Raw genomic sequence first — 16,834 nt, forward strand, 5'->3', positions numbered from 1 at the left:
CATACTGATGTGTGTGTGGCGTTGATTATTTCTTTGTTCCCTGTATTTTTCTGCAATGAGTACATATTTTCTTATCATTTTTGCTGTTATTTTAGTGTTTGCTATATTTTTATATTTGGATCCACATTAATTGTTCATGGAAGCAGTAGTTAAGAAATCAAGGAATCTTGAATTGGGCAAATCTACTGAACTAGAACTTTTTTAAAATACTTTTATTCGGGACTTTTGCATCTCTTACCACAAACCATACATTCTTCCAATGTGTCAAGCACATTTGCACATATCTGCCATCATCATTTTCAAAGCATTCTCTTCCCACTTGAGCTCCTGATCTCAGCTCCCCATTTCTTCCCCCTCTCTCCCCCACCCTCCCTCCCTCACAAACCCTTGATTAGTTATAGGTTATTTTTTTATATCGTCCTCAAAAAGCAAGGATGTCACTTTGAAGACTAAAATGCACCTGCCACAAGCCATGGTATTTTCAATAGCCCTCATATGCATGTGAAAGTTGGACAATGGAAAAGGAACATAGTAAAATGACACGCGCATTTGAATTATGGTTCTGGCAAAGAATATTGAAAATGCCATGTACTTTCAGAAGAACAAACACATCTCTCTTGGAAGAAGTACAACCAGAATCTTCCTTAGGAGCAAGAATGATGAGACTGGGTCTCATGTCCTTTGGACATGTCATCAGGAAATCCTAGTCCTTTGAAAAGGACTTCATGTTTGGCAAAGCAGAGGGTCAGTGAAGGAGAGGAAGACCTTTGAGGAGATGGTGACTGCAGCAGTGGGCTCAAACATAACAATTATGAGGATGGCCCAGGATTGGGCAGTGTTCCCTTCTGTTCTACATAGTGTCCAATGAGCCAGACCGGACTCAAAACTACCAATTACCAACAATGAAAACAAAAGATTGCTAGGATTCTTCTTGTTTTATTTTGGTAAGGAAGTTTCTTAATGTGCTTTGAGTTTACCCTGTAATTTTTATTTTATTCCCGAATTAAAAATAGTCCATTTTGACTTGATACTGTCTTCTTGTTCACTTGGAAATTCTGTGACAATATATACAATTCATTCCTTCTTATTACTTTGTCGTCATCTTCATTTGCAAATGCACTTCTCTGTTGGTTCCTTATTTTCAGCCTTACAGTTTTATTTTACTTTAGTTACTTCTATATCTTAGTTGGTTTATGGGTAATGTTGTTATGTATCTTAATCTCAGGTTGTTGTGTACTATCATTGGTTCTGGGTCTCAATGATCCTGTTTGGCTTATTTTTTTGGTAAGATTGGTCTGGTTTTTACAAAAGTCCCTTCATTTCTGGTTTTTTTTTTTTCTGAAAATGTCCTAATTTTGGCATCATGTTTGAGGGACAATTTTGCTAAATGTGTAATTCTTGGTTGAAAATTTTTGTCTCAGAATTTCACATAAGAGGGACTTCAAAAGTTTATGGAAAATGAATTTAGAAGATAACATAATTTTCCCACAATTTTTTGAAACTCCCTCATATGCCTTCCCATTCTTTTTTGCCTGTATTTTTTCTGATGAGAAACCAGTTTAGTCTTATTTGTTCTACTTAGTAGTTTACTTTTCTTTTTTTCTGAGTTTCTTTCAGAATTATTTCAGTGTCTTTGGTTTTGGAAAGTTTGATTATGATATATCTTGGTGATGTGGGTACTTTAAAAAAATCAAATCTTATCACCCTTACTGAACTGTAACTCCATAAAAGGTGAACTTATGCTCATCTTCCTACACTGAAATTGCTGTATTGTCTAGACAGAGCATCTAGCACATAACAGATCAAGGAAGCATCCAATTTGTAAGTGTAGCAAATAAATGTGAAGCTGTGGATGACCCCATTAGTGATCAGGAAAAACTGTTATGGATGAGGCATATGATACCCTCTCTCCAAACTTCTCCAGAATGTGGGCTCCTCCAGAAATCAATTAGAAACTATTTATTGAAGACCTACTATGCAAGACTCAATAGGATCTCCGGGACTGAGATCTGTTTAAGCTCTCCCCTATGGCCTCTCCCAGTCCCTGGGTATGGTAACAGTTAAGCCCTCAACCACTAACTGAAAGGTTAGGGACTCAAAGCTTTCTAAAGATGTCTCAGAAGACAAAAGTGGTAATCTCCTTCTGAAAGGCCTTTGGAGCAGTTCTACTCTGCATATGTGAGGCTGCCACAAGCAAGGATCAACTCAAGGGCAGCTCACACAATACCCCCTTCCCAGATTCCTGTCACCAGTAGTCCCTTCAAGGGCATTCCTTTCTGTGTGTTTGTGTGGAATGTTTGAGAATTATGAGTAAAAGGGTAAGATCACTGGCAATATTCCAGGCTGTCATGTTTTGCACTGCCAATGCACATGATCTGAATGAGTTCTGTCTATATGCCCTATGGTAGCGAGCACTGCAGTACCTTGCATGCATTGTATGCTCAATGAGCCTGGTCAATTGATTTTGCGAAGTAGTAGAAACACAACAATAAGTAAAAGAGCTTTGCGACTGAGGCTCCAGTTCAGACACGCACATGCATGACGGTTTCCCAAATAAAATATATGTAAATACGTCTCTGCAATTAGTGGATGGCTGCAGGCAAATTCTATCTGTAATCCACATGTTAGGGTGCTTTCCCCCCCCAAAAAAGTTCAATTAAAATAATGATTTTTTGAGGAGATCGATCTGGTGATCTGCTGGGCCCATGAAAGAGGGGTCAGCTCAGAAAGCTATGGAAATTATTTATTAGTAGTAGTATTTTAAAGCATAATCGATTTAATTGACAGATTTTCTCAAGGGCAAAAGATGATTACAGGGGCTTATTAGGAAGATGTTTGAAGAAAATCTAAAACTGAATTGATGAGGAAAAAGCCAAGAAACTTGCACTGAGAAATTTCCTCCATTTACACAATGCACCTGCTTATTCTTCAAGGGAATTTTCTGGGGAAACGTTACTCCATTCACCCTACAACCTTGATCTTGCCCATTCAGACTTCTTACCTTTCCCCGTCCCCAACTCAAGGAACATTTAAAAGAAGCATGATTTGAGTCCCTTGAGGATGGCTAAACCGCTGTTTTGACATGCTGCCCAAGTCTCCAAGAAAGGCGTAGAGACACAGAACCACTGCCTTCAGGACCGCATAGACCGAGATGGAGGATACGTTGAGAAGCATAGCTTCACCTTTTGTTATCTTTGTCTATTGGCTTCCATGGGTTTGTAGCAATACTCTTTTACATAGCTTCATAGATTATGAAAAAAGAAGGCGTTGCACACCAGACTGGATTCCTTCTCAGAAAATACACAGTGCAGGAGCTTGGCTTAAAGTTCAACTGCTTCTGCACCCTGCCCTGTGATATCGCTGTGCAGGGGCATCTGATAAGGTAGTAGAAGAGTAATTTACCTTTGCACCTTCGTTGCAATACCGAGCACTCTTAGCATTTGGGTAGTTTCCACTGGCTAACTCGGCGTGAAGTTCTCCAGAGCATAGACTCATCCTTGCACGTATCAATAGAAGATGCTGATTCAATTCAGGACCCTGCTGAACAATGCAGTTCTGAGGAATGGTCACAACTTCATCGTGCGAAATTTTCGGTAAGTGCTGGTCTCATTTAGGATTTACATCTGTTTAGGAACTGGAACGGTAGTGAAATTATATTCTGCAGAGGCTTGCAGTCACACGAGACTTCTTCTTTCAGCGTGCAGCCCTTCCCGTTCCACTCTTGTTTGAGACAGCTGTCGTTAATTCCATCCGAGCTTGCATGGCTCAGCCTGTGCATAATCAGATTTCCTTCGGTGCTGTGGGAGAAGCTAACTAACTAGTGGCAGGACGAACCGAGAAAATATTCTTAACATCTTCTGGTTTTGCATACATTTTAAAGGAGCAACTGGCTGAAGAAACTAAGAGGAATGAATTGATATGGGGCTTTCTGCTTGTGTTTGGGTTTGTTGAAAACAACACATCACCCTAGGGACATTGGGATTTAACAGATCTGGAACAAACTGGCCTCCAGCAGCAGCTGGATATTTACAAAGCTGTGACAGAGGAGTCTTATATTTGAGGGGCATGTTGGGATTTTATTTTGAAATTCAAATATGAAATCTGTCCCTGAAGTTCTTGGTGGCATGCACAAAGGAGGCCTGTCACCAATTAACTTATTGTAAAAGTTTATATCCTGACTTTGGCCCGTGCGCACGTAGTTGGTGAACACCACGTGGTGTGTGTCAGGGGGTAGGCATCATGGAAGATGAGTTAATTGGACAAGCAAGGTCATCAGGTATGGACATCATTGCCAAAAAAGCTACTAGTGTAGTTATATGTTAGCAATTACGTAGAATTTCCCCAGAGTGTTTTTGCAAGGTAAACTAATCACAAAACCATCTCACTGATTTCATAAAAGGAGGGACCTTTAGTTAAAAGAGGTCTGTAACAGAGGTCCTGGGCCTCTGTCTCCTTTCTGTCTCCCTCTCTGGGCTGATTGGTATCATCAAGCTCTTTTAACTCCAACATCAGCACTAGGTCCTTGGTAAACAGAAGGCTTTCAGAAACAAGAATGACACTGTAAATGGCATTGATAATTAAACCCAGAAGTTTACACCTAGGTGGGATCCCCAAAATCACTCAGTAATGCCTTCTCTTATTTGAATGATAAAGGAAATGGACTCATGATAGATTGAAGGGTTTACAAAGTAGTTCCAGAGTTAGATCCTGTAGCTCAAGCATCTGGAGAAAAACACAGGTTTGGGAGTCTAGAGGCCTGGTTTCCTCACTTGCTAGCTATATGACCTTGAGCAAATGACGAAACTTGTCTGAAAATACTGCTTTGCCTTTAAAACGAGGAAAAGAAAAACACCTGCCCTACATACATCACAGGGTGGGTCATTCGATCAACAAATATTTATTTAGCACCTACTTTTGCAAGATGTTGAGGCTACAGTGGTGACTAGAGCCGACGGAGCCCTAGCCTAGTGATAATCAGAGAGAATATGTGACAGGGCAATGTTAACTCTTCTAGTGTTCTATTGCTTGACTAGTATGATAAAAGTTCATTCCAGAGCTGTTATTTCTCCAGTGAGAAAAATGGAAGAAAAAAAATCAAAGCTTGGAATTTAAACTTACACTTCTCCTTGAGAATTATAGCAATGGTTGATGTTTTACAAATAGTACAGAGTAGATTGTACACGTCAAACCTCGTCCAGATCTTTGGGCTATGTTCATATACATGGATCATCTAGTATCCATTTTCAATAGCCAGACCACATTTCTTAAAATCCTGTCTTGTCATTGCTCACAATGAATGGGGGCTGGGGCAAAAGTATCGCTAAATTGGCTCACATTTGAAAACATGAAAGCCTTTGGTCACTCTTGTTCTTAGAAGCTCAATAGTGCAGGTCTCTCTTGAAAAGCAAGATAACGATCAAAGAGTGGCATGCTCATGTGTCAAGGGTATATTTCTCACCTACTCTTATCATAAACCATACTACCTGCGCAGAATTGCTGAATCTCCGATAAAACCTCCCAAAACTCCAAACCAGACTCACTGCTAGAAATCCACGGCCCCTCTGGTTTTCCAGACTCTAATTCTTTACATGTGCAGAAAGCCTTGTCTTTTTCAAGCTGGGTGGCTGGTGGTTTTGAACTGCTGACATTGCTGATAGTTAGCAGCCCAATGCAGAAACCATTATGCCATCAGGGTTTCCCTCTCCCCTCAATACCACTTAAAACTTAGGGAAACACCCTCAAAAAGAGAGATGCTTCCTGCCAATGTGGCCTGTGTTACACTTTTACTTGTCCTCTAACTTTCCATTGTCTCTTGGAAAAGAAGGAGGAGCCTTGTTGTTATGAAACATATCACATGGGTTGCCTAGTCGAGAGTAATAGGAAATAGGTAGTTGGAGTTTGACAAAACCCCCCAAAAGGGAGTTCTGAAGTAAGTAGTCCTATCACCACAGACACCATAAAATAATAGCTTAATGAAAGTCGAAGACATCCACATAAGCTCCTGGGTCAATCACTTTTAGTCAATTAATTTTTCTGTTTCATTTCTTTTTACAAAATCAATATAATGAGACTCAGCCCATAGGCTTTTCATCTCACAAACAAGGCTCCAGAGCCTGGTTCTGTTTGGATAATTGAGAGTGGCTTATGATATTTTGGCTCTTGGGAAAACACTTATAACTTTTAAAGAAACCACTAAAAAAATCCCTTTCTTTATCAGAGCAGGCCAATTTGTAAGTGCAGTTCAATTTCCTCTCACAAATAGAAATCTCTTCAGAGAATATTGAGCTAAGCCACCCAATTCTGTGGAGGTGATGGATTGGAGTCTAGGTGACTGGTTTTCAGGCATTTCATTCCAGACCTCTCTAAGGGCTTACATAGCTCATTATGTTCCTTCTTACCCCACACACATGCCCATGTATACACATGTGGACCCCAAAGATCAAGCAATTACGGGCTTCCATGCTCATGAGCAGAGGAAAGAAGAGAGTGTGTTCTTTGACTATTCACATTTTGGGTCATAACTGAAAATGAGTGCCTTTTAAAAACCCAATATCTCAATTTAAGGAGCCAAAAGTATGGTAGTTTGAATCTACAAGACACTTTGTGAGAGAGCAAGGTGGCAGTCTGCGTCCATACAAATTTATAGCCTTTGGAACCTTAGAGGGAATTTTGACTCTATACCACAGGGTCGCTGTGAGTTCGAATCAACTGCAACCAGATTTATTTTCTTGACTTCAGAAACCTATACGTATAAGGTCCCGAATCACTGCCACCAAGCCAATTCCGGCGCACAGCACCCTTGTGAAGAAAGGAAAACTGCTCCTATGGGTTTCTGAGACTACAAACCTTTTCAGGACCAAGAAGCTTCATCTTTCTCCCATGCAGAGGCGATTGGGTTTGAATTACTGGTCTTGTGGCAGCTCACTATGCCACCAGGGTTCCTGATGTATAGCCAGGAGCCCAGAAATGAAATGAACTTATGATGTTATCCTTGGCCAATAGTAGTATTGGCTGGTTTTTTTAGCTTATTTTGATAATTTCATGATTTAGCTAAATTAAAGAAGTAGAGGTAGCCGCAGATTTTGAAGAATTTTTGGCTACTAAACCTCTAATGTGTATGAACAATTTTCAGATGAGGAGAATTTTCATGAATTTTTAATATTTAAATACCATGAAACCTTAGAAACCACCTAGTTACCTAATTATCAATTGTCATCGATGCCAAATATGGGTATGTAACAATAATGAAGGATGTTGCAAACAATACTTTATTCATAAATTAAATTCTTCTTAATATTAGTGTTATTATTAATATAATTTATGAATGGTTTGTGGATTTTTGCTTTGTTTTATGTTTTAAAGATACCCTTCTTTGTGTGTATTTAAATATGCATTCTTGTTAGAAAAGAAAGAGATAGGATTAAAGTTAAGCCACAAAGAATTCCTATGTTTTTAAATTTCATGAGTGCTGTGAAAGGCCAATACATTGAGAATCACTGATTTTGTTCACTTTATTAACTTTTCAGATAAAAGTTGAGACTAGAGATGATGTATGACTTCTCCAAGATCATAGTTTATTCCTGAATCTGTGCTAAACTAGGACTAGAATACAATACTCAAAGCCTTCGGATTATTTTATTTTATTGACTTAAGCATTCTGGTCTGTTCACATAGATTGTGTTGGTCAATTTACCTTTGCCAATATTCACTTTTTTACTTGATCATAGGGAGTTAGGTTTTGTTTTTAAGATCCCCTTTTCCTGTAAAATATCTCATATCTTTTTTAAAAAATAGTTTTATTGCCATATACTTCACATATAGTTTCAGAACATTTTCTCCTCATACTCATTATTGTTAGCTCCTCCTTAAGCCCCATCCCCCCAGCCATGCCCCTAGGCACTTAGCAATCCAGTTACTGTCTCTATAGATCTACTTATCCTGGATTTTATACACAAAAAAATCATACAAGACAAACACCAATCATACGATATCCTACATGCAAACAACAAAAAAATCAACAACGAATGACTCGACAAAATATAGGAAAACCTCAATCAAGGAGAAAGTCTAAAACATTAAACATTGAAACAATTGCTCTGGCAGTCCCAGTGGATCTTCCTGCTGGCAGCAGAGCCCCCTAGGAAGAGCAGGAGCAAGAGCAAGAGCAAAAAAAAAAAATTGAAACAATTTAAAAATGGGTCAAAAAGGAGATCAGATGATAGGGTACTACACTTTATCCTAACTACATCTGCCATAATGATTTTACAATGCTCTGTACGGTAGCAAAATTATTTACAGCCCTTGAACATAGTCAGAGGGGACTCACCAGCGACTTCAGCCATGTGGGGATCCTGCAAATGGATTTTGAGCTTTCACTGGCATCCATAGACTTCTGCAAAATAGATGTCTACAATTTCAGCTCTGATGCCATTCCCTCCTTCAGATTTGAATTTTATTATTTATAATCTCTGGAGCACACAGGCTGATGTGCTTCCTCCATGTGGAGTGAAGCGCTGCCTCGCTTAGATGGCTGCTAGTTACGCTACAATCTTTTCAGACCGATGATGCTATTCTGTCTGATAACCAGGCATCATGATCCTTGTGTTGTTGAGTCAGTTCTGATTCATAGTGACCCCACCTAGAACAGAATAAAACATGGCCCAGTCCGGTGCCATCCTCATGATTCTTCTTGTTTGCAACCATTGATGCTCCTTTTTGTAGGAATAGCCAAAAGTACTCAGTAAAAAACAAACAAACAAAATATGCCCTAATTCTTGCATTAACCTGCAACATTGAACACAACAGGCCCATTGGCCCCTCTCCTGTTATGCCTCTAGAAGCTAAAGCCTTTATCTCAAATTCTCTATGGGGATCAAAATATCATTTAGCACGGATTTTTTTTCCTCTGGCAAAATTTGTTTCTCACTGACCGCATTTACTCAAATCAAGCCTTTTATCATCCAAAAAATTACAAATATATGCGGGAACACTTCCAAGGTGCCCCTCCACCGCCAGACAATTTGCTAGAGTTGGAACACACAGACTCCAGCAATGAAAGGCTTTATTCTGTCAGTAGATAATAGACTTCCATTAAATAACTAGGAAGATATTTGGGCAAAGCCAATGCAAGGACTCATTATTACCTTGGCTTAACTTCTTAGCACCGAGTGATTTGGGGTTGAGAGAGCTCTGTCATTATTTTTGTAACAGATTAGATTCATGTAAGGGACTAGTCTTGCCTTTCCTGAATGCTCTGGCTCTAACCAGACTATAACGACAGCTTTGATGGAAAGTCCGTACACTGTTCCCAGTTTTCTTCTTCATTGTTGCCTGAAGAATGATAGTGTGGTTTGAGTCTGGTTTACCAAGAAAACGTTAAAGTTGAGCTTCTGCCCTTGGGTCTGTGCGCATGAGCCAAAGTGAGGCATCTCTAACTTAAGTATAGGGATGCTACAAGAACCTAATAGCTACGTATGCCAGAAAATGTACCTGAGTATCATGATAAAGAAAGAAAATGCCTGTAAGCACTCTTGACATAGACAAGAAGGAAAGAGGTGCCTGGTGAAAGTGTGCCCACGTGGCGCCATTGTGGAACTCTTCTACTTCCCTTGGAGTTCTAAGTAGCATACGAACGGGGTGTGGCCACCTCATTTTGGTGCCAAGGGGAGGTTCGCAAGAAGGTAATAAACAGGATAGGAATTAAACTAGGACCATTGTGTTTGCTTTCCTTCCAGTGATAACTTTTCCTGGTTGCTCATGATATCTATGAAAAAGAATTCCTTTCCCAATTGGATATTTCCTGGCCCACCTCCTAGATAGAATAGTGAAAGGTGGTGACTATAATATTTTTCAGTCGTATAAACAGTATGATCTCTTGCATAAAGTTCAGTGAAAATGATTGTCATTTCCAGTGAATTGCTCAAGCTTTCACCTGCCTGCACACGCAGATCCTGTAGTAGGAGTATCTACCACCTCACCCACTTTGTCCTCAAGAACCCCGGAGGCCTTTCCTCCCAATTGGTGGGGAGACTGGAACTCAAAATATCGGCATTGTTGATTCTTACTGCCCTTCAGATTCTGCCCTCAAACTTCCATGAGTAAGCGCTGCTCCCACGAGCTCCTCCCCTCACTTTCCCGGTTCGGGCACTCGACCCACAGGGCTGTGCCTAGTTTAGTATCCAAGCTATTTCCAACCACTGTTCCCAGTAGTGCAAACATGGGCCAGAATGGTTGGGCCCTATCGGATTTCGGGTTTAGCATCACACTAAACAATGATCATCCTTCCTCATGACTCTTATAGCTTGTTTTCACTCAGACCATAGTCATGGGCTTTCTTCTGTTTGGGGGCCTGTCATGTCTTTTCTCATCATCAGAACTTCATCAGGACATCAAAAAATCGATGACAATTTTTTTTGTAAATTCAGTCCCAGAAATCTACTGGGCTTCCTATACAAATAGATTCACTTCTTACCCAGAGATCTATTATTTATTTATTAAGAAATAGGTCATGAGTGTCAAGAGCCCTGGTGGTGCTGCCCGGTAAGTGTTGGACTGTTAACTTTCAAGTCAGCAGGTCAAACCTAGCAGCAACTCTGAGGGGAAAAGATGAGGCTACCTGTTCCCATAAAGGTTTACAATGCCTCATAAACCCTGTATCAGGCCACTGTGACTCAAAATTGACTCAATAGCAGTGGGTTTGATTTTGGTTTGGTAGTGAGTATCGCCTACATCCTAGTACGACATAAGCACTGGGTATATATGAGCAAATAACACAGGCAGAATCTCTGACTTCAAGAATCATATAATTCAGTGGCAATATAAAATGTAAGCAATAAGCAGACACAAATATGTTATTTAAAATTGTGATAAATATAATTGAAGACAATGAATAGGACACAATGAAGACCTATGTAGGGAGTATCTTTCAAGATACTTGAGTTTCTTACAAGAGGTGGTATTTAAGTGCGCAGCCTATGGATGAGAAGAAGCCAGTATTAAGACCTCAGAGGAGAGTGTCCTAGACAGAAGGAATGGTGTACAAAAGAATCCTACAGTAGGAAAACATTTGGAATGCAGCCAGTACTTCCTTTGTATACTCCCTTTATGCACAATTTCAGTGACCACCATTTAGTTAAATAACACCAAGTCCCCCCCCAATATCATAACTAAAATTTTCGTTTGCTTCTAGCTCTTTTGTCCAAAAATCACTGCACAAATGTCCATCACACATCATGATCAGTGACCAATCACATTCCTCCCTTCAAGGGCTGTCAGTTGTGCATGTGTTACTGATTTCTTGAACAGATAGCAAACATCTTTAACTGTGATGCCTCATTGTCAGCAATCAACCCACATGATGGTGTATAAAAATGGAGAATTGAAAGATGGAATTGACTAATGAGGATGAAAATTCAGCAAAGAAACAAAATGAGAGAACACTGGATGTTAAATTCTAATGGAATGTAAGTGAAGTTCAAGAAGAAATAGGCCATTTGGGATCATGGCATTACTGCTGTGTAAGACCCTTGACACACAGCCAGAAGAACTTAGTGAAGGATAACATGGAGATAAATGAGGAAAGTGATTGTAACAACAAAAAATAAGCAGATATTCCAGAAGGAGTGACATCAGGAAGAAGTTCAACTTTACCGGAATGCTCAGAGATCTCTCACAACATTGAAAGCACAAAGGGCAATGTGTTGGGAGCTGAGCCAGTCTTAGAAAGGAATCTGACGAATCACCAGGACATAAAAAAAGATGATTCCTCTGTGCTATAAATTATCTGAAAGTAAAGCACTGCTCAAACTCTTCCTAAGCATTTTTACAAAGAACTAAAACCTGCTAATTCTCAAGCTTTTAAATTACACTCTAATCAATATATGGTAATTTACCATTTTAATTTGGTATACTATGTTTTTAATTTTAACAGTTTTATTGACATAGGGTCACATATCATACAATTCAATAGTTTAAGCATTGAAAGGTATTGTTCAATCATCACTCCAATCAATTTTAAAACATTTTCTTCTTACTTGTACTTGTGTACTATTCGCTTCCATTTCCCTCCAATCTCCCCTACCCCAACCCCAAGAAACTATTAATCTAGTTACTGTCTTTATAGATTTACCTATCCTGGATTTCATATAGAGAAAGCATAAAAAACAAAAATAAAACCAATAACAACAAAATAAAATATAGAACAACCTCAATCGAAAAGTTAACAGAAAATAATAAAAGCTAGAATAAATTGAATATGGGCCCAAAGAGAGAACAATTGATAAAGTATTACATTCTAACCTAACTACATCTGCCACAATCAAATTTACAATGCTCTGTGTATAATAGCAAGGCTATTCACAACCCTTGACTCTAGTCACAGGGGATTCTAGTCTTGATCCATGTATGGACCATGCAAACTGAGTATTCACAATTTAAGCTCTAACACCATTCCCTCCATCTAAATTGGATTTGATTATTTGCAGTCCTTGGATCACACAAGTTGGCTATTTCTTCCATGTAGACTTAGCTAATGCCTTATTTAAATGCTTGCTTGTTTTGAGACAAGTCTTTAAGACCCCAGACGCTATTCTTTCTGATAACCAGGCACCATCTGATTTCTGCACCATTCTTTGCTATAGCAACCATATTTTCAGTGATCTCTTCATGAAAGCAGTTATGGAGTAGGGCGATGTCATAAGGACTAATTGTTCTTAGATTAGGCTGAAATCAAATGTGAGCTCAAAACCCATTCATGTATCCTTGGTTTATATTTGACCTTGGTTCACTTAAGAGACACCATTATCCTTTTACTAGGGAACATTCTAAATAATCTCCATGGGCATATGATAATTTTATCGATAGTATCATTAAATTATCCAGTGTTATAATATTTTAAATATTGCACAGAAAAGAAAAGTACACATGCATAAGACAGCTTTTTAGACCAAAATATGTGGATTATTGACCTGTACAGATCAAAAACTCGAGTGACTGGACTCTATTTACACAAACAATGAGGGTTGGATATAGGGAAAAACTTTCTATAACAGTCATTCACAAAGGCAGAATTATGCCTTCTAGAATAAGAGATATCATAACAAATACCTGAACTGAAACCCTAGTAGCAGTAGCAATTCATTTTAAACTACTCTTCTATTATAAGCATCAGTATGGGAGTTTTTAATGTTTGACCAAAAAATGTTCAAATCGCTGAAGACAAAATGGTGCATAAGCAAATGTGGTCAAGAAGGCAGAGGGTTCCCGGCTTTTAAAAGTTATAGTGTCTAGGGTCTTAAAGCTTGAAGTGAAATAAGTGGCCACCCAGCAGAAAAACAACAAGCCCGCATGGAAGAAGCACTTCAGCCTGTGCTGCAATCAGGAGGTGTCATTGGGACCAGGTAACAGGAATCAGAAGACCCTTAACAAATCAATTGGAACTATAATAACAGTTCTGTGATTTTGAACTTTTTTTGGATCATTTTATTGAGGGCTCTTATTACAATCCATACATCAACTGTATCAGGCATATTTGTACATATGTTGCCATCATTCTTTTCTAGACAATTAGTTTTGATTGAGCCCTTGATATCAGCTTCCTTTTCTTCCCCTCCCCACAACCCTCATGACCCTTTGATATATTATTATTTGTAATTGATTATTGAAGTTGCTTTGCACAGTTTTAGAGTGAATGGTAAAGCAAAAGCAAGAACTTCTACTACAAAATTTTATAATAATTATAGAACCCGAGGCTACCCATTATCTGAGGGGAAATGCCAAGACCAGAGTGAGCACAAAGTTGTCTATTGCTGCTCTAAGAAGCTTGTAGTTACAAAAAGAGATTCTTCTGAACACTTGAGGCCAAAGATTAAGAGTGTGACATAAAGTTTCTGCTATGAAATGCAGTTAAAAATCAAAGATCTGAACAAAAAAAAGATTCATGTAAGATGATTGTGTTTTGGCATTGTGGGTTTAGCATCTGGCTGATAACTACCACTCTGGTAGTTCAAATCCACCAGCCATTCTGAGTGAAAAAGATGAGATTTTCTGCTTCTGTGAAGGCTCATAACCACAGATACCCAGAGGGTTAGTTCTATCTGTCATGGGGTTCCTATGTGTCGTAATTGACTAGATGGCAGTGGATTGTTTATTTATTTACTTACTTGATTGCTTAATTATTTATTTACTTTTGATCCCATGAAGATTTACAATCTCAGAAAACCCACAAGGACAGGTAAACTCTATCCTATTTAGGAACACTGTAAGTTAAAATTCAACCATTGTTTGCTTAGTCTCAAAACTTCTGCCTGTGGAAAATGGAGCAGCATGTCATAATGTGATCCCAACAGCACATTACCCTGAATCCTAAGCCTAACCTTAATATCACTTCCCCACTAACCCCTCCCCCCATTTAGGAACTTCTTGAGCAGTTTTAAAAAACTTTTTATTGTGAATTAGGTACACGTCTACAGAGCTTATTAACTGTTTTACATTCAACGATCCATACACATTTTATTTCAACTCCTCCATTACAGTCCCCTCAGTGTACCATCACTTACTCCACTCCTTCCCTATGTTGCCATTTCTCCTTCTCTAACTTTCTCCCATTCTGTTAAATGCTGTCATTTTAATCTTAAACAATTGATTATTTGAATAGGAGAGTTAGTTCAGTTCTAAACCTAAAGGGTGACTAAGGGCTATAGTCTTGGGGATTTCCCCAGTCTCTATCCATCTAGTAAGTCGGTCCTCTTATAATTTCGGATTCTGTTCTGTATTTTTCCCACTCTATCCAGAACTTTCTAATGACCAAAATGAAAGAGATTTGAAGTAAGCTAGAAGTGTAACTGACCATTTTCTGTCACCATTATTTTCCTGTTTTTCTTGATGGAAAGATGAGGGAGGGAAGAAAAACTTAGTTCCCTGAATTTTTCTCATTCTCTTTTCATTTCCAATTGTGCTCTGAGATTCAACACTCATAGCACTATAAAACAATCTGGCGTTAAATCTATGGGTCTCTGAATATTCACAAGGGAGAGGATACAACAAAGCCCAGCAGGAGCTGAATGGGAGGGAGAATTTTGGATCCCATCCGAGTCTTTGGAGGTGTAGTTTTTGTGAGCTCCAAAATAACCATGATTCTGAGTTTGAGCTCGAGGCAAAACATAACACCTCACAATTAGCTCATGAGTTATTTTTCCTGCTGTTGACAGATGTAAGTTCAACAGTTACAGTGCTGCCTCCTAAATTCCTTGAAAATGAGGGAGTTGGGTTTTCCAGCAATGTGTTTTTCCTCTTTTAAAGTAATATTAGAGGAAGTCTTAAGCCATGGAATTTTAATGCATTTAAATTTAATAAATTTAATGCAACTGTAAGATGTTGAGTCAAACGACTATTTTCTATAGCTTGGGCCTTACTCCAGAAGAAAATATATTTTCAAAGCTACACTAAATGTGAATTGGGAATGGTTAACTTGCCATGCCTTCATTTCAAACCAGACATTTCAAACCTGTGCCACAGATCCCACAAACAAGGCTCCAGTTTACCCAGAAAATATATGAATACAAGTCACTTGAAGGGTTTCCTTCTCAACAATAGCAGTGTTTGTATATTCCCGGTGTTGCTTAACATTGTCACCAAGTGATATTATCAGACCCAAACACATAATCAAAATATATGGATATGGCATTTTTTTCACCCTAAATGCCATGGTTTTCTAATGGTAGCAACGGCTGGCTATTTTAATCAAGATCCTGGCTACAGTTTTGTAAGCTATTTACTAGTGTTTATTTGTTGTGTTGTTGTTAGATGCCATCGAGACTGTTCTGACCCATAGCGGCCTATACACAATAGAGCGAAGCACTGTCCCGCCCTGTGCCATCCTCACAATTGTTCCAGTGCTTGAGCTCATTGTTGCAGCCACTGTGTCAGTCCATCTCATTGAGGGCCTTCTGCTTTTTCTCTGTCCTACTTTACCAAGCAGGATGTCTTTCTCCAGGGACTAAGCTCTCTTGAAAAAATGTCCAAAGTATGTAAGACGATTTTCCTTTGGTCTTCCTTATTCAATGTCCAATTTGTGGTAGCACGGGGTAATCAAGCAATAAATGTGTTCCATTTTATGGACTCCAAATCAAAAATGAAACTCACTGCCATTGAGTCGGTTCTGTCTTTATGGGAAGAGGACGCCTCCTCTGTCTCCCAAACCTTCTGGACTGAGTGTCCCCAAAGAATGAAGGACTGTTCTGATCTTCTTTAATCAGCAAAATATTATTGTATACTTGCAAATTATGTTTTCAAAATTATGTGTTACTCCTTACACTAAAATTTAATATTTGTATATATTTGTATTGTGAATAACCTATAAATACATAGAAACCAAAAACCCAACGCACTCTCATCGAGTCAATGCTGTCCCTATAGGATACAGAACTGCCTCTGTGACTTTCTGAGACAGTAAATCTTTACAGGAGTAGAAAGTTTCACTTTTCTTACAAGGAGCATCGGTGATTTCTAACTGCTGACTTTGCTGTTAGCAGCCCAATGCATAACCCGCTATGCCCTAGAGCGTGTATTAACATATAGATGATAAATATATTATTAGTAAGTAAGTGTGTTTTCTAGGCACATGCACCACCAGGGGACTTTTCTTTATTGTTAGAATTAGGTGAGTCCATTGCAACCACTTCCTTAAACAAATGACCCTTTGGAATATCTACACCTCATACATTTTGTTAAAAAAATCATTTTATTGGGGACTCTTACAGCTCTTATAACAATGCATACATCAATTGTACCAAGTATATTTGTACATGTTTCCATCATCATTTTCTAAATGTTTACT

The 16,834-nt window shown here is 38.8% G+C and overlaps 1 protein-coding gene across 1 annotated transcript in view; it reads left to right on the forward strand.

Moving 5' to 3' along the window:
- The first annotated feature begins 3,516 nt into the window (after positions 1–3,516).
- The window catches only part of OTC (ornithine transcarbamylase), a 78,297-nt gene continuing 64,979 nt past the window's right edge, over positions 3,517–16,834 (forward strand). Inside the window, exon 1 of the mRNA XM_075539242.1 lies at positions 3,517–3,593. Coding sequence (XP_075395357.1) covers positions 3,517–3,593 — 77 coding nt within the window. The remainder of the gene's footprint in view (positions 3,594–16,834) is intronic.

This window comes from Tenrec ecaudatus, chromosome X (assembly GCF_050624435.1).
Source record: "Tenrec ecaudatus isolate mTenEca1 chromosome X, mTenEca1.hap1, whole genome shotgun sequence".
NCBI lineage: Eukaryota > Metazoa > Chordata > Mammalia > Afrosoricida > Tenrecidae > Tenrec > Tenrec ecaudatus.